Here is a 21,434-nt window from a genome sequence, read left to right as displayed (position 1 = left end):
TTTTTTAATCTTTGGAAACTTGCATTCATGTTCTGACAGGCAATAATAAGCTGCTTGTGTGTGTCTCTCTAGGCCTCAGGGACACTTCCCTTGCATCATAAATACTGCAGTAGTTTGTCGTGCTTGGATGATAGACATGATTTAGTAGGAAGCACTGAAGATCAGTCTCAGGATGCTTTGGCACACCCATAAAGAGAAGGTGTTACTCAAAACTGCAGCTGTAGATGTCACGCAAACTGACGTCTCACAAGCTTTTCTGTTAGTTGCATCTGCTTTGATTTGAAGAGGACCCCCTGTTTTATGGCTGGAGCTAGTTTTGCTTTCATCTTCCTTCAGGCATTTAAATACAAACTAAAGTCATGTCTGCATAGCACAGAATAGCAGCAAGAGCAATAACTGTCCGATATTCTCAGAGGGTTTGGAAATCATGTAATCAGTTTACTATGCAGAGTGAGGAGGAACTTTGCTGTGGCTATTAGCTTTGGCCACATCTATTCTGCAGATCTCCACTGCAGCGTGTGAGCTGATCAGGGATTGAAGACGTGTGATCCAGGAGCTGTGGCCGTGTCAGCAAGTGAGCATCCCTGTGAGCAGTGCCAGGTGTGCTGCTGGCTTGAGCACAGCTGTTGCTTGTGTTGGTGTGGTACAGGTGGAGCACGCTGGCAGTGGCAGCAGAGCGGTGCAGTTTGACACTGGATTTCCAGTAGCCACAGTGATTTTAGATCATGTCGTCATCTCTGTGTGCAGGTGGGGACCAAAGGCAACTTCTCACAGCCTGAATTCAAAGTGAGTTGTATCAAATATTCAAGTCCTCATTATGGTGTTGGTTGTGTTTAGCAGAATAAACAAAATTCCTGTCTTTTCTCGAGGACGACTCTGAAATTATGGTAGTTCCTCTCTTTGTTTTCTGCCAGTAGTTAAATCACTTTTTAATTTGTAAATAGTAGCCGTCTCCTAGCATTTGGTGAATTCTACCAGGTATAGCTATATCTTTTTTTAAGGGAAAAATGTCAACCTGTCAGAAATCAGCTTTCATCAGAATCAGATTAACAAAAATAGTGTGTAGTGTATACATTCAAAAAATAAAATGGCTGGCTGAATGAGATGTGCTCTAGAATTACTTCCTTAGGTCATTTCTTAAGTCATTCAGGAGAAAGTAAATGGGTGAGAGACTTTCACAAATGGCTGATATTATAGTCAAATACATCATTGACTAATAGGATTTGACTAATGAAAATTGAACGTGGTCACCAGATGAGTCTGAGCTACCTTGACAATAACTGTATGAGCATTCTTGTTGTACTGCAAGTGCTTTTTTTGGACTTGTGCCATTTCTGTGATGATGAGTTGTTTTCCCATGATGGCAGCTTCTGCTGCTCTTTGAGCAGCAAAAAATGAACTCTTTTTGATCACCTGTGAAAAAATATTCAACTTGGCCATAATCTTCTTCAGCTGCTAGTGATAATGAGAATGATGGAACCAAATTGCTTTTGGGGTGGTGTCTTCTGAATCATTATTTGCTGTGCTAATTCTCCTTTTAAAGCTGCTGTAGATTCAAAACCACTCTCTTCCCTCCTGTTTTAATAGTGATGGCATTGTCAGGTACTGACACATGAGCCAGTAAAACAGATTTGAGAAGTGTTTCAAATTCTTTCTGAATGGCTGAACATTTGTATCTCTTGCCTGGTTAGCACAGCTGAAAAGTTCATGTTGGACTGAAAGAGCTTATGTTGTTACCTGTTTGAAAGGCCTTTATTTATATAGTGTAGAAAGATAGAGTTTAACATGGTTTGTCAAAAAAATTGTGCTGGAATGTGGTTGATAAAATTCCCAGGAAAATACAGGTATTCAGAAGAATTACTGCAATCTTCATTACTGTTTTTTGGTTTCCCTTTCAGAAATGTTCCTATTGCCAGGAACCAGGAGCCACCTTAGGCTGCTACAACAAAGGCTGCTCCTTCCGATACCATTACCCATGTGCCATCGATGCAGGTAGGAACAAATGACACCCTAACTGTGTTCCATAATTACTCAAATCGTACGACACTGAATTCTGAGGTACTTCACAAATAACTCCCTCTCAGTTTTTCTCTTACTATGAAGATAAAGTAATAAAAATGGTGAGAAACAGCGTGAGATAAACAGCGTACAGTAACACGTTGGGACAAGATGGAGCTTGTAATGAAAAGGAATCTGCTTGAAAGAGCAGCAAAAGCCTGGTTTGGGGGAGTGCAGCTACAGTGACTGAAATTTGGCTGCAGTGCGAGAACTGATCACTCTTTTCTTGCCAAAAATAGAAACCCTTTGTTAAAAGGTGTAAGTAAGCAGCACGGGGTTTCTTCTTTCAGGGTGTTACACTCCTGTGGGTGGTCCTAGTAATAATTTCACGTGTTCATGGTTGTAGAATCATCAGTACCATTTGCAGCTCAACCTTCCTTCTCCCTCCTAAGAAGCAGTTTGGTCAGTCTCTTGAGTAGGTCCTATTTTCATCGTTAGACAAACTAATTGTTTGGATGGTGCTGTTTCCAGCTGTGAGCATGGGCTTGTGAGTTTGGGGTTTATGCAAATAAAGACAGTTTTTCATGGAGATAAACTTTGTTCTTGGGTAAAAAAATCCAACCTCAGAGTAAATAATACCCCACTTTTCCAGTCCCTTGTAACTCACTTCTCCTGTCATACAAAACTTCATCTGATAACAAGCAGGAAAGGATTCAAGATTACAACTCTAGACTGGAAAATAATTGCAAGCTTCCTGTTTGTTATTCCAATCCCACAGCAACCCACTTGTTCACCACCCATTTTATGCTATTTTCCAGATGTTAGAGTATTTGAAGTAGAAATGCTCGTTTTTGAATTACTGCATTGCACCTCTCACTGTCAAGTCCCACCCTGTTGGAGATCTGCATTTTATTCTAATAGGAACGTTATTATTAAATTAATATTGCAGTGGAATATTCTAGTGCTGCAGTACTACTAGTTCAGAGAACCCTTGACTTCACATGGAAGATTATTCAGGTTGCAAAAATCACATACTCAAAAAATACCAGAAATAAAGGTGTCCATTTAAGTGTAATTTTGGTCTTTTATGAATCTGTCTTATAGTAATCACCTAATTAAAGGCTAATACCTCTTTTCATAAGGCCCTACCTCAGCCTGTAGGATGGAGAGGTAATCATTCAGGAACATATGTTGTCCTTGCTGGATGTGTGTCATACTTACTGCAGGTGATTCCTTCTTGGTTCTGAAAGTAGAACTGGGAAATTTCCCATGATGTTTACCTCTGTCATGCCCGAGAGTTTCATGAACATGAATAAACTTGGTTTTGTACAGTGTGTTTGAGAGACACGATTGCCAATCAGTTTCACATTCATGTTGTGTTTGTTTAGTATGTATTTGTTTCTGGTTTGTCACCTGCCATTTTCAATACCATGAAAAAACAAAAATAAATTATAGCTAATGTTCCCAATAATTTGAAGCCTTAATTCTTTACTATCATGTTTTACTAGATACAGTATGTAGCATTTTCTGGGTTCTAAATTCAGATATCAAAATCCAGATACTGTCCTTTTTCTCCAGATATATTAGCTTTATTGCACTTCAGCAAATGTAGGATCCTCCAAAATGAGAAATATCCTGAACTATTGTGACTGATTCCCAAGAGCAGTTCTGTATCATGCATGGAAGAGGCAGTGTCATGTACAAAAGCAAGTATATAATCATACTATTTAGGCCATTTTAAATGTAACATGTGTGCTATATAATATGTAGACCTGGGTTAGATTAATTTTGGCTTTTTTTCACTTTTGTCTTGACTTTGCAACCTGTGAGATTTTTTAGAGTAGCTTTTTATGTTCAAGTTCCAAAGCTATGCTTACTTCATTTTCTTTTAATTTTGTTATGAGACATCATGTTGTCATGTGGCCATCTGTCAGAGTGCACAATTCCAAGCTAATCTCCCTCCTTTGAGTAATACAGCAGTAATAAATTGCAAGAGCTGCATGGAGATGGGATACTTGGACTGTGAGTTTTATAAATATATTTACAAAATTAAGGATAATGGAGGAGTTGGTAAAACTGGTGAGTCTCTGGTTTAACTCCAGGAAGGGTAAGGTTTAGTGAGAGCAAAAGATTTCATTGGTGCTTTTTAAAATACATTTCCCTATCTATTTCTGCCTTTTCATCTGTATGTCTGATATGTTCTCCACTCTGGCCTCTCATACCAGCCACAGGCCTGTTGTCTAGTTGGTCTCAGACTCCTCTTTACAGATTTTATTCCAGTAAAAGTGAGACCCAATTCCTCCCAATTCTTTCTGACTTTTGCTTTGTCTGGTTTTCTAGCTCTCAATCTGGCTTCCTCCTCTCTGCTCCTACTTCACCTTCTCCTCTCCTTTCTTGTTTCTAGTTCTTTTTCCTCTCTGGGCTTCATTATTGCCATTTGGTTCTCCTAACTCGGCTCCTTGTCTCACCATCACCCTGCTAGTCCTGGTTTGTTCTCTACTGTCCTTTATATTTTCTGTTTCACCTTTCTGTGCCCTGTTCCAATCAATTCTTTGTCTTATCCCCCTGCTGGACTCATCCTTAATTCCCTTCTCCTGCCTTCTAGTAGCACTGGTCTCTTACTAGCCTCCATTCTTTCTGTATCTTGGTGGCCTTTCTCGGTACTGTTTTCACTTCTGCCTGCTGGACTAGGGCTTCCCATTTTGCAGTTTTGAAATGGTCACTTTCTTCTTTTGGGTTGCTTGAGTCTTAGAAATGTCCCCTGACAGCTTCACTGCTTTTGGGTCTGGTGTCTGAATCAGAGGGCAGAGGTTCATTCACAGGAAAGGCCTGATCACCCCCAAACAGAACTATATTTGGTGGAATTCTTAAAAGGACATAGCTACTAAAATTTGACAAGCCTCTTCTGAGGAGGCACACATGAAAACCCTTGTATCGCCTTTTGAGGAGTTCTGTTTGCTGGTTTTGTGGTAGCTGGGAAGGACATGCCTTAGATAAAATCCAGCTCCTACTGAAAATCAGGATACTGTAGAGCTTTTCAGAAAAAAAAAATCCTGGGATGTTTAACATGGGCAGAATAATTTTTTCCAAGAAGGGGTTTTAAGGAAATCAGCTGCTTCAGGTGAAGTTTTCAACCAAAACAAATAGAAGAGCCCCAGCTTGAAGTAGATCCTCAGCATTCAAAATTTCAGCCTGATGGTGTGACAGTAAAAGACTCTGTTTGCAGTTAGTATTATCTGTGGGTGTAATCAAGCTGTCTTAATCTACAGACACTCTTCCAATACATCAGTAAAAGAAATAAACAAGCTATATGGCATAAGACCCAATTTTCATTTATGCCCAAGCAGAAAATGTAGACTTCCTGGAAAAACAAGTCAACATTTTTTTCTCTTTGCTCAGCCTGCTGTCTGCCTGTAAACCCTTTTTATTGGTTTTGCATTTCTCCTGTCTTTCTGTAGTGAAGCTGTACAGGTGTTTCTCAGCTTCCTTGAGCTCAGTGGTAGTTCCGTTTTGAAGTCAACCATCCTGCTCTCGTGCTTGAAAGATGATTCCACCTTGTTGTTTTTAGGATCTGTCACAGATATGTTCTGAATTCTCAGAAGTTTTTGTTAACATTTACAAGGGCTTTCAGGCTTTTGTAATCTGTATGACTGAGTTTGTATCTAAAAAAAAATAAAGCCAAACAGAAAACACTCGCTAGAGTGTTTTTTAGGGTATGTTGAGTCATACACACTTGGTTTGTCTCAATTCCTGGAAGCGACCATGCCTTAGTTGAGATGAAATACCCGTGCTGTATTCCAAAGCAGTTGCCGTGTGAGCTGAAGCCTTTCTGCCTTTGTGTCCATGTGTGTTAGAAGTTGGTACCTGTCTGTTACTGTGCCTCATGAAAGGCAGTACGTTTTTGGGAAATGGCTGGAGGCTGGACTGTGTCAAACAGCTTCAGTTCCTTGCAGCACTGAAGGCAGTCTCGGGATGGGACCTGGGCTCTGGCTTCTCTGGCTTCAGTGGCTGGTGTCCAATCCCACCCTGGTGAGGAAGCAGGCTTTGCCCTGCTGTTGCTAACTGACTGCTGTGCAAGGCACGTGGCTTCCTAAGTTGCTAGTTTCTACATATGGATGCTTTCATATAGCCTAATTCAGGCTGTCTTTTAATCTCCTTTCATAGAAAATAGTCTTTGGCAATATAGGGTGTAGGAAAGCTGAACATTTCTTGTCCATTTACATAAAAATCAAGATCACTAGTGCCACGTAAGTAATTTTTGTATGGAAGTACTGTAGTTAACATCGTCTGTGTTTGGCTTTCGTCTGTCCAAATTTATGAAGAGCCTCTGATGTGAGGAGTCTCAAGATAACTTAGTCCTAGGGATGTCTCCATGGAAACAGGATCTTTGTTTTCTGTAATTTTATATCCTCTCCCTCTGCTTGTTCCTCCCCACCTGGAGTCAGATCCTGATGGTTGCAGCACGCTTGTCCCTACAACATGTATGCAGGCAGTTCCACTTACAAAAGATTTTTGACTGTAAATTAGGAAAAGATTAATGGCAAAATAAAATGAATTTTCAGAGAACAGAAATTGTGTGTCTTCACAAGTGTCATTAAAGATGAGTAACAGGCAGAACACAGAGGGTGAGACAAAAGTATAAAGCTTACAGAAGAATAATTGCTTCTATTGAAAGTGTTTTATATTTTCCCTGACTACTTTATGGAGAAAAAAATGTTGAAACAAGTCTCAGTTCTTTTCCCTTTCTGCCACAATGCGCTGATCATAGCTCTGTGTCTGCTGACTTCATGACAAATCATAATCTGTTATATAAAATACTTGGAACTGCTAACCAAAACCCAGGCCAGCTTTGTAATGATGAACAATTTCTGCCTTATTTGTATTCAGCTGATTTTCTACAGTGTGCTGATGGCATTTTTCATAGTAGTCCTTTAACAGAAACCACAAAAATTGCTATTAATTGGATCTGCTATTAGTATTTGCAACAAAAATGCTGACCTTAGTAAGAAATAGAGCTCCATACACAGATGAGGCGTTAGGTACAAGGTTTATGGCACTTCTTCCTGATCCTTGTACAATCTTCCTTTCTGATGTACTAGCTAAAGAACAGCATTCATTACCAATGTTGGGTTTCCAACAAAGAAGAAAACTCCATTCTGTTCTGACATACTGTGTATGTTTGCGATGATTGCTCTGTGTATTTTTGATGATTGCTGTATTATGCAGTGATAATTCATGCTGTAGTCTAAATGTATGATTCCTGCCCTTATAATGAGAAGACATTTTATTTATTTCTTGTGATTTCCTAATGCTGCATTTGAAATTATCTGTGGCAAGATTAAGGCTTTTACTCCCCTTGCTAAAATCTCTCTCAAGTAACTTAGCCTCTTGCATGCTGTTTCCCTTTGATTCAGGCCAGAGGCATTCGTTTTGAAGCATTAGGCATTCCATAGCAGAGGGAAGCTCTGCCAAAGCTTGGGTATCTAGAAAGCTTTTCCTTCAAGCTTTAGTTCCAGTCTCCTGCTGTCTGCTAAATTCTTCCAGCAGATTGAAACAGCAGGTAGCACTGGTTATGCTACATACTTAAGAGTGTTCTAAATTAGCACATCCTAGTTACCATTGGGCTTCTCTACCTGTGAGCTCTTGGGGTGTGTTGGAGCAGGCAGGAGGTCATAAGCACCTTGCTGAATTCTCTGGGGCGGAGTTGATAGTCCTGCTGAGGTGGGGATCGGTGCTTGGTCCTGCTGATGAGGTGACAGCCTTGGGTCAGCCTCTGATGCAAGAGGGGATTGGAACAGACCAGTATCAGGCATGTGGGCAGGTTGAGAGCTGACCCTACAGTTCAGGGTGCCCAGGGGAGGCAGCTGAGTGCTCTGAGGGGAGTGCTGCTTTCTCCGTGGCTGAAGAGCTGCCAACTTGCATCACTTAGGGGCATATTCTGGGAGGGGGGATGCGAGGAGAAGCAGTGCTGCTAAGTAAGTGCTCTTCAAATGGCAGCATTACTTAATTTGTTCCTAAATAAGCAGTTCCACATAGGTGCCTGACTTTATGTAGTACGTTTAAATAATTAACTAATATAATAAATATAAAAATATAAATAAATCTATAAATATAAAAGTAATTAACACTTTTTAGATTATAGAAGCTTCACATATAGGATTCGTGGAAGCAGATCTAAGAGCAGCATGGGTGACCAGACTACTAGACATAGTGTCACAGTGTAAACCTATCACCAGGATTTGGGATTGCAAATAAACCGTGTCCACCCATACTTAGACACACAGCCCTTCTTCCCCTGATGCTGGCATGGCCTTAGGTTAAGGGGGAAAAGCAGCATTTGTACTGTGAAATGCAGGGATTGTCTTTTCAGATTGGATGAATGTATCCATCTTTCTTGTGTTAAAGCAAAGAAGGCTGGAATAGTGGAAAGGGGTTGGGATACAGGATTTGTAGTCTCGCTGTTGTCATTCTTACTGCATAAGATCATTGGGAAAACCGGGGTTGCTTGGTAATCCGAGCAGCATTGTCATGTGGGGTGTTCAGTTATTTTGTTTGATAAAACTTTGGGGGTGGAAGGAATCAACCTGCTAATAACAAAGTATTCCTACAAGAGATCTTTGAATGAAAAATGTATGTTTGTGAGGCAAGATTACCACATGTGATGTATTTTTCAAGTTGGTTTTCATTAAAAAAATAATACGTTGATGTCTTCTCCTCCTTTAGATTGTTTACTAAACGAAGAGAATTTCTCAGTGAGGTGCCCCAAGCACAAGGTAAGAATCGTCTCCTGGATTAGACCTGAGTTTTTGCTGCCCTCTTCTGGTTTCTAAATTTGGATTAGTAATCTTATTACCTGGATACTGTCTGTACTCAGAAATGCTTTTAGTTCAATTATTCTGTGATATATTCTTGTGGTGTATTCTGGGGCAGACATCAACTCAAGAAGAATACCAAGATAAAGAAGATAAAATTTTTATTCCATCTGCTGAGTGTTTCTTTAGATCCTTGATGACTCTTCAGAAAGCTCAACTTCATTTCCGGAATTCTGTGATAGAACCAGTATATTGCTCACTATTCCTGTTTGAATGTTGCATTGAACTGTCAGGTTTTCTCTTTGGATTTACTGAGGATGCAAGGAAGAAGAAAAATGACTCTTTGAAAAAGTTTCCTGGTTTTTGGAAACATCTTGTTCTAGTTTACCAGTAGTAACTGGACTGAATCCAACCACTCAGCCTTCGGTGGATCTGTGGGGTTGTTCTGTGTATCTTTGGTTCTTCAGAAAACCCCTGTGCTGCTTCTGCCCAGAGTCTGGGCATCCTTAATAATTGTCCCTGGAGCCTCCACACACAGTGGTGGAAAGAGATGAAGTAGACAATACATACTCTCTTGCAGCCCTAAGTAATGGGATACAGTGCTGGGAATACCCCTCCCAGCCCTTGAGGATACATCCCTGGGAGGTTGTGGATACCAGTCTTCCAGTTTTAAATGATGAAAAAGTATCCAGAAAAACAACTGTTCTTGTTGCCAGTTAAATACAACAGGAATTGTGCAAGAGCTTGGACGGCTTATGCGGAAAAGGAATTGATAATAGGAAAGAGCTGTGTTGCTTTCTAGCAGGGATTAGTTTCTATCTAGTTCTTGTCTAGTTCTTCTAGATCCCTGCCTAGAATTAGACCGACATCTCATGGTCTTCTGTTTTCACAGGTTATTCTTAATCTGTCTTTTGTAAACACAGAGGAATTAGCCTCATGCTCCTTTCTGGGTGTTTCACCACAAAATGATGTATTTATGCACACGTATTTAAAATGCACTGGAAGATTCAGTGCACATTCAGGCTCTTATCCGGAATTGACCTACTTTTCATTATATAAAAGAAAATAAGTTATTCTGCACAACAGTGGAATAATGTTGACAATGTACAGCAAGCTTAAATTAACACATAAATGCTACAAGAACCTGCAGATCCTGCCAAGCCAAAACAGGAAGGATGAGCTCCCCTTACTGTGTAACGTAACTGCGGAAATGCCACCCTCTGCTCAATTTTGGATACATGACTAAAGATAATCGCAGCATGGCTGGGGTTAAACCATGACGGAGGTTTGTGTATTTGAAGGCTGTTTTATTTTTGCTGCCTGTTGTCTGAAGTATTCCAGGGAAATACAGTATTACATAGATGGCTTGGGTCACTACTGCTGTATGTGAGCACTTTGCAGTGATGGTGCTCAAACCATGAAAGGAGAGAACTGGTTTAAATTCAGGCAAAAATTCAGCTTTCCAGAGAAAATTCTGAAAAGGCACATGGATTTCTAAAGTAATCTTGTGGGATGGGAGGGAGACAACTACCAATTCAGTTCATAATGGATCTTCAGGAGGCAATAAAAGTTTGAATTCTATTCAGAACTATCCCACTGCAGATTACTTTCGTCATCGTGTCACAAACAGAAATTCAACACCAGCAGCCTTTCTCTGACACTGAAGTTTCTTGACTTTTGCTTAGTAAAGACAGGAGTAATTTGTTTGAAGCCAAGCAGTTTTCTTTGCTTTCTTTCTCCACCCTCACCGCGTGTTTCTACTAATCATTACCGGTTTGTTCCCAGTCCTTCTGCAGGGCAGAACATAAGCTCGCTCTGCTCCTTCCATTGTAGTGGCTGGTAAGGGGAATTCCAGACATTGACAATGCAGGAACAGAAAGGCTGAAAACCATTGCTCTAGAAAGACTGGAGAACAAATTGCATCTTTTTTTTTTTGCATGATATGAGTATGAGCAATTGAGAAGAAAGATTTTTCGATTAATCTGTTGAAAGTGATGCTTTTAGGTAACACCAGCTTAACACTATTAGCGAGTTAGTGACTGTCTCATCTCTCTCTGCCGTTTGGGAGCTAATGGGTGGAAGAGCTAGCTTTATAAATCTCCAGCATTAAGTCCCCCAGTACAGGGCCTCTTACCCTTTGGCAGTCTGTGCCTCACACCGGTAAATACACTTCATCACAGTAATTGGCTCCTGGAGAGCAAAGGTGCTCCTTGCCTCATTAACTGTGCTTGGCACTTAAGGCATAAGCCAGCTAAGTCCAGAGGGACTGGTCCTGCCTTTCTGTGTGCTCCCCAGTGAGCTTTTCCATTTTCTTCTGTCAGGATTGATGCTTCAACCATCCATATCCTGAATGTGCTACTTATGCAAAATATCAGTTTTTATCACGGGGAAAATACTCTCTGAAAACTATCATCTTTTGAAGGGTTCCTCTCACAGATCCAACCAGCTCTGTCTGCATCACAGCAAGCGAGGTTGCAACAGACCTGATGAGGATGCTGAACCATGGAGAGGCCATAAAGGAAATGGGATACCTCACCTTTTGGTGGCTCAGCTGTCTTAGATTGTCTTAAGCCATCTGTTTGGGCAGTTTTAAAGTGATGCTTCTCAGCTTTTTCTACCTTTTTCTGTTAAATTCTGTTTCTTGAAATTAACCAGGCTTTCATATCTCAGACTCTACTTTTGTGGAATTATCTGCTTTTGTCTCGGGGAAAACTCTGTCTGAAAAGTCTATTTCTGGCTCCAATACTGACTTCTCTTTCTCTCCCTCTCTCTCTCACTTTCTGTATGTTCCCTTTCCCTACCCCTGTCTTCTGTTTGTCCCTCATTTTCTTTTTCCTCCTCTGTTTGGCTTGCTGGTTTGTCAGCCCCTCCCTCCTTGCTCTCTTCCTTCCCTGCAGAACAAGATGGTGAAAGGCAGCCTCAGCACAGAGCAGTCGGAGCGGGGGTGAGGGGGGAAGTGTACTCCTGGGAATGGATATAAAAGCAAGCACAGGTGAGTGGGAGAGAGCTTCCAGTTCCACCTGCTGGCTTACCTCCAGTGCCTTCCCCATCTCTGTGAGAAATCGAGGTGCTTTTGTGTGTATTCAGAAAATTTGTAATTTTTTTTTTCTCTGCTACCATCCTGTTCAGTTTTTTGTATTTCTGCAGCAGTTCCTTCTGTTAAACAGTGAAAGGCAAAGCTCGTTAGCTGTTACAACTGCCTGGTTACTCTCTTAGTTAAATGAGTGGCAGAAATCTCCTTTTGTATCACGTCCATGAGGATTTGAAGGGTTTTTTTTCTGTGAGTCTGAGTAGTTAATAGTAAGCTTCTGTATAAAGTCATCAAATTATCCTAAATTCTGTATGTAAGGAGTAAATAATATTGATGAGTTCAGGGTTATTGTAATCTAGAATTCCCATTTTCTGGAAGCGTGGATAGATCCAGGGGTAAGTAAATTAGTCTTAGCAGGAGCCCACTTGTTTCTTGTAGTCCAGCTTTTTTCTCAGTTTTGCCAACAGACATAGGCCATAGAAGATAGAACTGTATCCAGAAGTGGTGACAATTCCATAACTTTGTACTGTGCCCCAAGGTCCTCACTGCACTTCCTTCCTGCCTCCTCCTTCGTCTAGGCCCAGCATTCGTGCAGCCAGGCGTGAACTTGGTGGGGAATTCAATTTGTCTGAAACAGCTTTTTGCCATGTTAGCATCAAAGCTGGGTCATTCTCCTAATCTAGTTTCCTGTGTGGCTGGGAAAATACTCTGGCACAAGGAGGGAGTAGCATTGAGGTGGGAGTTAGCACCCAGGGAATGGGATGAGGTTGAGATTTCCTATTTCTTACTCATTTGCGAGTACATTGAAGTTCAAAGGCAACAGGGTGGATTAAAATGAAAGAAGTGTTTGGTTTCAAATTAATACTTGTTGGCTCCCTTTCCATGAAACTGCAGCCCAAGAAGGTCTCTTGCCTTCATTTCACTACTCAGTTGCAATTTCTTACTCGGGCTATTTGCTTCTCTGTCTTTTTCTTGCAGTCATGCAGGGGAAGTTGCTCTTTCATGTCAGTTCTTGGAACTGCTGATGGTAATCCTCTTCCCTCATTGCCGTTCCCTTACTTCCCAGGCACCTCCCCTAAATTAAAACCTTTCCTATTTTTCAAGTGAAGTAATTGTGAAGTACTTCTAGTGGTGTTTTGTGTGAAGGATGAGAAATTAGTTGGAAGATTGTGGGGTTTTGGTGCAGTAGCAGAAGATGGGCAGTGTCCCATTTTGTAGACTGGCTGCTGACTTGGTTTAGCTCAGCTGTCCTCTGTGACTTTTTGTTTTTAATAGTATTTGTTCTTGGCTTTGGCGTGTTGTTTTAACAGTTTTAACAGTTACCATGTAAACAGCGTTTGAGTAGCTTTCTCCTTCCATGGTAAAGGTCACTGGGATTCCTTTAAGCTTTTCTCTTTTCCTTAAAGTGTAACAGGCAATGTAATTCAACGTTAAAGCATGACAAGAGTCCCACAGCCAAGGTGCCTCTTCTGGCTATTTAACACTGGGGAAGTCTGGTGATTTTTGGGTCATTCCTTTAAGGTACTGGTGAACATTACTGTGTCCCAGAGACCTTTACACAGCTTTGTTCCCTACATTATTTCTTCTTTTTTTATATATCATAGGAATGTTTTAAGACCTTGCACAGGAATGTCTTAAGACCTTGCAGGTTTGTGGAATCTCTGCACTGTATTCACTGTATGCTGTAGATACCTCTCTAAGGCATCATTTCTTTCCAAATCCACTTTTGCCTCAAGTAGTTCTTACCAGAAGGTCCTGTTTAGCCACCCCCTTTCCATGTTCAGAATGCTTTAAAAATTAGGTTCTCCAATTCCAACCTGATCTTGCATTCCAAAATAAAAGCCATACAAATCTAAAAGATCCAATTATTAAAAAAAAAAAAAAAAAAAAAAATCGTTGTACTACTATGGTAATTAAGGAACTTTAGGGGAACTCTGTAGCAGTCCAGGCAGTACTGGAATTGCCCTTCTGCTGGCCTTAGTGTAAGATACAGTGGATACTCAATTGGATACTCAATTGTGAGATTATTGGGCTATTTCAGTCCTGGTTCACTCCCAGGCCTAGCAAGTTAAGAAAAATCCTGCATGTTGTATAACATCCAGGCAAGTCAGCGTATTCTGTCTTTGTTGCTTCTCTCTCCCTGAGCCAGTTGCCTCTAGAACATTTGGATCAAGTCCAGATCTGGAGAGTGACTGTGACAGTGAGTCTGGTGCTCTGGATCTTGTCCAGAAGTAAGGCAGGACTCTCTCTCTCTCTCTCTCTCTCTGTGTGAGCTTATTTCTTCCCTGAGCCAATGCCTGATGCTCTGGACCAGTTCCAGGCATGGGCAAGCTGCAGTTGTACAGGAGCCAGAGACAGCAACACAGCCTTGACACTCTTTCAGTTGTGCAGTAATGAAACCACAAAGGGCAGCTGCCTGAACTCTCTGGGGACCTTCCCCTTTCTTCTTCAGCTGGTGCTTGCACCGTTGCCCGTCTGGTTTTTCTCTGTACTTGCCTGACTCTTTACTCACCCTAAGCATGGCATACCCTGGATGGGGAATATTTGCAGCCAAGAGTTGGGCTTACTGGAGTATAATCTAATTGGCATGCTGATGATCAGAGCAGCATTGACTTCTGCATCACACTTACTTAGGGTTCCTGGAGTTTAATTGCCAGCTGTGAGCAAACGGGGGTGTTACTCTGCTCACAGACACACCTCTAATGCCGTTAACTGCTTTCCATATGCATCACTTATGGTGCAAGTTTTTTCCTTTTCCCAAGCTCACTAGCTTGAAGGAAGGGATTTATCTAAGTCACATCACAGTAATTAACCCTACTAAATAAATAAATTGCTGTTGGGCTCACTTGTGTTATGGGATAAGGGAAGAAAGGAATACATTATTTCAAGCTTTGCTTTCTCTCTGTGCAGATGAAGAATGAGAACCATAACTCAGAGAAATTAAATTTTAACTTTGTAGTTTCTCTTTTGAACTGAGCCTCCACCAACTTAGCAAACTCCTGAAGTTCATTTTCTCACCTCATAGAATTTCTGGACAGGGAGAACATCCAAGCATTTGGATATTTCCACATTTGTCTTGAAAGACATCACAAGCTTAGTCCTTCCATGAACTGTCTTTATAATACGAAAATTAGATCAAAGAAGCAGCAGAAAGAAATTTCACTTGCCCTTCAGTTAGTTAAGCCACACACGGCTTTACCTTTAGCTGGTGAAATCTGGCCATTTCCCAGGTTTGATTCCTGGACTCCTGTAATTTTGATATTAGTTTCACTGTCTGCTCCATGTTCACTGGAAACCACCTTTGGATGGAAGCAGCGTGACCCGTAGGGAAACATTTAGGTGCAGTCCCTCAGGGCAGCCCAGGAGCTGTCACCATGTTGGGACACACTTGGCCCCCGTTTGCCATCCTCACGGTCAGTGGGAGGAGTGGACATGAGGTGAGTGAGCTCCTGCCTGGCTGCTGAAGGTAGAGGTTCTGTAAGAGTGCTGTGCCATTGTGGTCCTGTCGTCCCAGACTTCCTTCAGAACTGGCCTTGTTTAATTTTTTTTTTTCTTTTTTTTTTTTGCTAGTCGTTAAACTAAGACTTTCTGTCACGTGGATTAGCTTTTATGAACTACTTGCCGTTGTGTATATCTGTTTTCAGTCCACAAAACTAAGGAGCTCTTGGTGTTGCTGCTGTGGTAGGCTGCTGAGTGGGTTTTTCCAAAGCCTGAGGGGGCTGGTTTGCAAATGGAGGGAAGGAACCATTCCAATATTATTTTGACTTTGTTTTTCAGGTTAGGCTGTTGAGATAAAAAGCGGTGGACATTCGTGACTGAATGGAATCTCTCCCACTGTGCAGCCATGCCCCTTCTCAACGTGCCTGCCAATGCCAGCACTTCCTTCATAAATTCTTACATCACACTCAAGACTGATGACATCACAGAATCTGACCAAGGAGTCTGAACCAGCTGTTTCCATGGACACAATCTCCATATTGACAGTGGGGAGGGGAGGGGGAAAAAGGAAACAGGTGGGGGGTATTAAAGAGGGAGGGATAAATATATATATATAAAGATCTATTTTTTAGTCTTGAAAGACTTTGTTTTAAATGAAAGGTGCGCTATATCCCTTTTGATGCTTTTGATTAAAATTTTAAAATCCCCATATAAATTAAAAAAGAAACCTATAGCTAAAGTAAATATTAAATCCAAAATTAATGCAAGGTATGTGGAGCCTAACATTTTGTGGGAAAGAACAGCAAAACTGGGAGTACTCCAAACAAGACTTGTCTCTGTTCCTCTTGCTTTCTTTCTCACAACATCCAATGAAATCCAATTTTGAAAGGCAAACAAAATACTGATAAATTGTTTGTAGGATGTGGGAGGAAGGCTCGGAGGGTTGCAGGTAATTTGGTGTCAGTAGTTGTGTCTGAGGGGTAGGGAGGTTTCCATTTTTGAGAAACACTATTAGCAATGTAAGCTTGAACAGCATCTGCAGACTCATGAAGTGAGAGGTGGCTGCTGCTTGCTAGTCCCATACACCTCGTTGGTGTGGGAACACCTGTACCATGCAGGGGAAGGGAGTATTCCGCCCTGTGTGGCAACAACGTGACCCCCAGATCATTCCAAGAAAGCTGCCTTCAGTTTGGAAGGCAGGTGAGAGGAAGACATGGTTTACCTGCCAGATTGAGGAACAAAAGGAAGTCGGAATGTTGGTGGAGTCAATGTATCTTCAAACTGATTGGGGTAAATCCACTTGACCCTTTATTTTTTTTTTTTTATTTTTTTTTAATGTTTTTGCTTTTCCTGTGGAAGGAAGAGGGAATGTCAGTGTAACAGCCTACACTATATGGTTATTTGGGTTTTTTTTGTTTTGTTCTGTGTGGGGTTTTTTGTTTGTTTGTTTTTGTTTTGTAAATTACGTCATTTTAAAACATTTGGGGTTTAGGAACAACAACACCACAAAAGGTTTTTTTTTCTTGTTAAGGCCTTAAGAAAGGAGTTAGTGCATCTTTCAGGGGTCACTCTGCCATGGGAATAAAAATAGCTGTTTCACAAACAGTTTTATATAAAAAAGCTTAAAACACCAAAAAAACTAATAAACTTCATTTTAACCTTGTCTCCTTTTGTTTTGTGCGAACTTGATTTGTTTGAAAGGACAGAGACAGTACTACCTGCTGCTTTTTGGTTTCTTTGCTTTCATCAGTTCTGCCTTCAGCGATGACCTTCTGAGCTGGCCCAGCAAGAGGAAGACCACAAAGGCTTTGAAAAACTAAAGCTTAGGATTCGTTTGATGTTTGAGGTTAACAAACCAATGACTTGGTGAATTTTCTGTTCGTGTGAGTTGGTGGTATTTCACCAGGTCACTGACTTCTTTCACTCATAGGATGATGGTAGCATATCCTAGCCATATCAAACAGTGTGGTGTTTACTGGGAAGTCACTAGAGATAGGGATCTAACCAGCATGACATGGATAAAAAATGGGGTTGATATTGTGGGGGGGGAAGAACTATTTTAAAAGTTATGTGCTGGATGCTTGCTCAACTACTCACATTTTGGAGTATTCAGCTCATAAATATAAAATCTATGATAGCTCATATTAAGATATCTATTTTAACTCTATTTTTAAAAGATCAATTTAAAGATTTGGGAGATAATTTGGCAGTTACTTATTTCTAGAAGTTGCTACTCTCACTCATAAATATTTGGAAAGAAAGGGCAGCCTTCTGCTTACTCCTTTTCCAGTAGCAGCTACTGAAGTCAGTATGTCCTTTACATTAAGAAATAGACCTGTTGTGATAAATGTCACTAATGTGTCATGAATTGGTGCTGAAAATATTTAACTGCTGGTGTAGTCAGAAAAAAAGTAATTTTTAGCCTAGTTAATGTGATTGAGTAAATGACTTCTTTTCAACTGAATAAAAATAGTTTTTTTTCATAGTGTCTGTTCTGTACTACACATTCAAAAAAAAAAAAAAAAAAAAAGTTCCTGTTAATTGCATTGATTTTATGTTGGTGAAGAGTCAACTCTGTATGTAGCACCATGACAGCAGAACAGTATGTGCTGGAACTGTTGAATGTGACACTTTCACTTTGGCTCTTCAGGGTGGTGTCACAGCAGAGGCAGCAGGTTTTTGGGTAGCTGCTGGGAGGGAGCCTTGGAGGTTTTCCATGTGGGAAAGTATGGTTTGTGGCAAGTATGGAGATTCAGTATTTCCTCGTGCACCGTGGTTGGAAGGTAGTGGGAGTTGAATAGAGCAAATAAAGAAATGGTACCACAGTTGACTCCATGGGAAGTATTTCTCAATGGGAAGTGTTTAAAGTCCTTCAGCTCAGTTGTGTCTTAACGCCCCCAGTGCTGTGGTCAGAAGTGAGGGGTGCTCTCCAGTAGGGCAGGATTGTACTTGGAGGTCAAGTCTTCACTGAAACCAGAGCTGTTGTGATTCTAAAACAGTGATTCTAATTCTGAGGAGGAATTTAAACAATGTTTAATGGCTTCTTGGGAGAACTTGGAAATGATCCAGAAGAGTCATAAAGTCCTGTTGGAAATAGAAATTTCTTTTGGCTGAGAAAATACAAAGAGCTGAGTGGATTGTGAAAGCTGTTGCACAAAACATTTACCTGCTCCATCCTGCAAAGCAGTTAACAGCTTGACCTCATGGATACCCCAAACTGGAAAGAAAAGGTTTGGAAGTTTCAGCTAATTCAGAATTTGTGGAGCAGAAATGACCTGCAGCAGAGCCTTAAAAGAGATTGTGTCTAGATGAGAAGGAGTGGCCTGGGACCTGCCTGGGAATTACCTGTTTGGATGAGGATTGAACTAATGAGAGCTTGGATAAGGCAGCTCGTTTTCAAAGTGTTTCTCCATACTGACTCCCATTGGGATCTCTTGAGAGAGACTTACACCAGTGTGCTGGAATTGAATGTGATGGTTTAGCAGCGTTTCCAAGCTAACCAGCGTGAGGCAGCACTGTTACACCAGGTCAGAGAAGAAGATTGATTCCCATCAAGAATATGGAATGGACTCAACATGCAGAGGATGTTTGTTGATATGGCCAGGATCAAGGGGGTCCTGCAGGAGCTACTGGAGGCCCTGGGATGTGTACAGAGCAGATCTTGGTATCAGGAGCTCCCGTCAATACATTTGTTGTATGTATTTATTGCATGTGAAATCCATGCTTGGAAATCTGAGGCACAGACCACAGCACAGGAAAAGGCCATCTCAGCTGCCATTGCAGAAGGCAGTGGCCAGCCTCACAATCTGTACCACAGAGGTATGAGAGGGCGTTTCACTTTGGGTTGTGACATTCTTGAACCTTTTGAATTGCTTAGAACAAGACAAACTGATGATGTTTGATAGTATTGAAATAAATTCAGGGGTTGAGGGTGCAGTATCTGCTAAAGAATGGTGCACATCTAGTTTATGGAGTCCAGGAAATAGCAAGATAAATACGCTTTTGGTGGGACATGCATTTAAAAAACCAGAAGTTTGTTGAGATATATGCAGTTTAAGGACAGCTCTGGTACTTTGACTATTTAATGTGCAGAAATGTACATAAAAATATCTATTAGGAAAGATAATACCTTAAACTGGCACAGTTACAGGGGGACTTTTGGAGCTGACTTGGATATAAACTTTATAAGTTATCATGCCTACTAACTGAGTTATTACATCAGGAATTATCTGTGCTGTCCTGAGTGCACTGGGTGTGTTGGACATTACAGAAGTATTTGGTAGAGGGGAGCAGCATTGGTTTGTCTGATCCAGTCCATGACTTACCAGAATGACTGAAAGGAGCAGTCCTCTATCTCAAAATGTAGAAAATTAAGTGTAAATATCATACTTTTGGAAATGGAACAGGATATCTAGATGGTTGAGGATGAATAATTCACCATTGCTCTAGAAATTTTTTTAAATGTTAAAAATTACCTGAAAAAGAGCACAGGTAATCCAGGTTCAGTTGCAGATCAAGAAAACAGAAAGATGTGGTTTTACTGACTTTGCTATGAGATGCTGAAAGAGTAGTTGCAATCTTAGACTTGGGTTAGAAATCCCTGTTGTGAAACAGGACGAGATTCTTGTTGGGCTGTGAAATATTTCCAACAAACAAGTTTAGGTTTGGGTTTCGTTTTTTTGTTTGTTTCGTGTTTGGCGTTATTTTGTTGGTTTTGTTTGTTTGTTTGTTTGTTTGTTTTGGGGTTTTTTGGGGGGGGTTTTTGAGATGGAGCTCTGGCAGAATATTATGAGTCAGAGAATTTAGTCAAAAAAAGGTAGAGGACAAAAGCAATTACAAAAAAATTGTGGGAGAGTGGTAACACTCTGGTACTTTCTCCTGGCATTGCTGCAGGCCAGAGAGAGCTTGGCTAATGCACATCACTGAAAAATTGGCTCCATGCAGATACTGTGCACCGTGAGCTGCCCATTTCTGGCGATTCAGCAGAAATTATGTAATGCTCCGAAGGAGAGAACGAGGTTTTTCCTTAAGAGTGCAAAGGTCAGTGAAATAGTTGCTGTCATTGTCCCTACATTGATTAATTGTTCGCTCTGTCTGTGTTTCTGGTGGAGTTTGCTCTGTCATCTGGCTGGAAAGTGAAGAGAGTGCTGCTTGCAGAACCTTTTTGCAGGATTTAATTTCTTAAGTGGATCCCACTTCCTGCTTATTGTGTTTTCCTGTTTAGTGTGTTTAGCCTGAACTGGAAGGAAAGCATTGCTTGTTTGCTGGCTTCTTCCGCAGGGCAATACCAAGAGCTGAGATTGCTTCTCTTCCCTCTTCATCCTCCAGAGGTTTCTTGCAATTTATTGCTTAACTCAGTTTTAACGCTGTGGTTTCAAGGTTTTGACCCTACCTGGCCAGCTTTAGGAAAGCTGGTATTTCTTTGCAGCCCCAGAGAGACTTAACTCCCATGGAAATAATTTGAAAAAGAGTTTCCTAGCTCATAGCAAACCCCCTGTGAAAGAAATATTCCACTCTAGCTGGGGTTCAGGATTCAGACTGGCGTGTTAAAACCTTGCATGTGCTACTGAACATGGGCATGGCCAGGTTACCTGCAAATACCACCTGTATTGCATTAGGAGCTTTTGGGTTGTAGCTACCCCTGCTGACAGCCAAACTTGGAGTTCACAGTACGTTTGGAGGTTGGTACTCTCTGGCTTTGTGATAAACAGCACGGCAACAGTTTTCTGAGTTTTATTAAAATTGCTGCTTTTCAGTGCTACATCTTTCCATGGGGAGCAGCAAAGAATGGCAGAGAAATTGTTGGGGAAAGAGTTGGGAGGTGTTTACATTAAAAATAAAAATGGTGGTGTAAGGATAAATTTGCATAGCAAGAGTCCTCTGAGCTGAAGCCAGTTCATCGAAGAAATGTTACCACTTCTCATGGTTTTGTTAAAAAATGAAAGTCTGTACACTTCACAGCATGTGTGACAAAAACTTAATTGGACTTTCATCCAAGTTCTTGCCTACCTGAATTGGGTTCCCTCTCAGAAGAGAAATAGAATTATTAGATTCTTAGAAATTACAGATTATTTTGAGGACATAACTTTGGAGGCTGTCGGGATTACAACCACCTGGATTATGGGACATAGCAGTATCTACTTCTTCTCGTGCAT

The 21,434-nt window shown here is 41.0% G+C and overlaps 1 protein-coding gene across 8 annotated transcripts in view; it reads left to right on the top strand.

Annotated features, from left to right (window-relative positions):
• Positions 1 to 16,942, top strand: part of TCF20 (transcription factor 20) — a 118,281-nt gene extending 101,339 nt beyond the window's left edge. For 4 of the 8 annotated variants that reach the window (XM_066319815.1, XM_066319817.1, XM_066319814.1 and 1 more), the window contains exons 3-6: positions 1,899 to 1,992; positions 8,722 to 8,771; positions 11,675 to 11,802; positions 15,619 to 16,942. In XM_066319815.1, the coding sequence (XP_066175912.1) occupies positions 1,899 to 1,992; positions 8,722 to 8,771; positions 11,675 to 11,758 (228 nt within the window). In that variant the 3' untranslated portion in view covers positions 11,759 to 11,802; positions 15,619 to 16,942. Of the gene's footprint in view, positions 1 to 1,898; positions 1,993 to 2,084; positions 2,346 to 8,721; positions 8,772 to 11,674; positions 11,803 to 15,618 lie in introns of those variants that run through there. The other 4 variants (XM_066319820.1, XM_066319821.1, XM_066319822.1 and 1 more) reach the window with 4 other exon arrangements.
• The last annotated feature ends 4,492 nt before the right edge of the window (positions 16,943 to 21,434 follow it).

Source organism: Sylvia atricapilla, chromosome 5 (assembly GCF_009819655.1).
Source record: "Sylvia atricapilla isolate bSylAtr1 chromosome 5, bSylAtr1.pri, whole genome shotgun sequence".
Taxonomy (NCBI): Eukaryota; Metazoa; Chordata; class Aves; order Passeriformes; family Sylviidae; genus Sylvia; species Sylvia atricapilla.
Note: the sequence above shows the minus strand (reverse complement) of the source record. Positions and strands in the feature narration are given on the sequence as shown.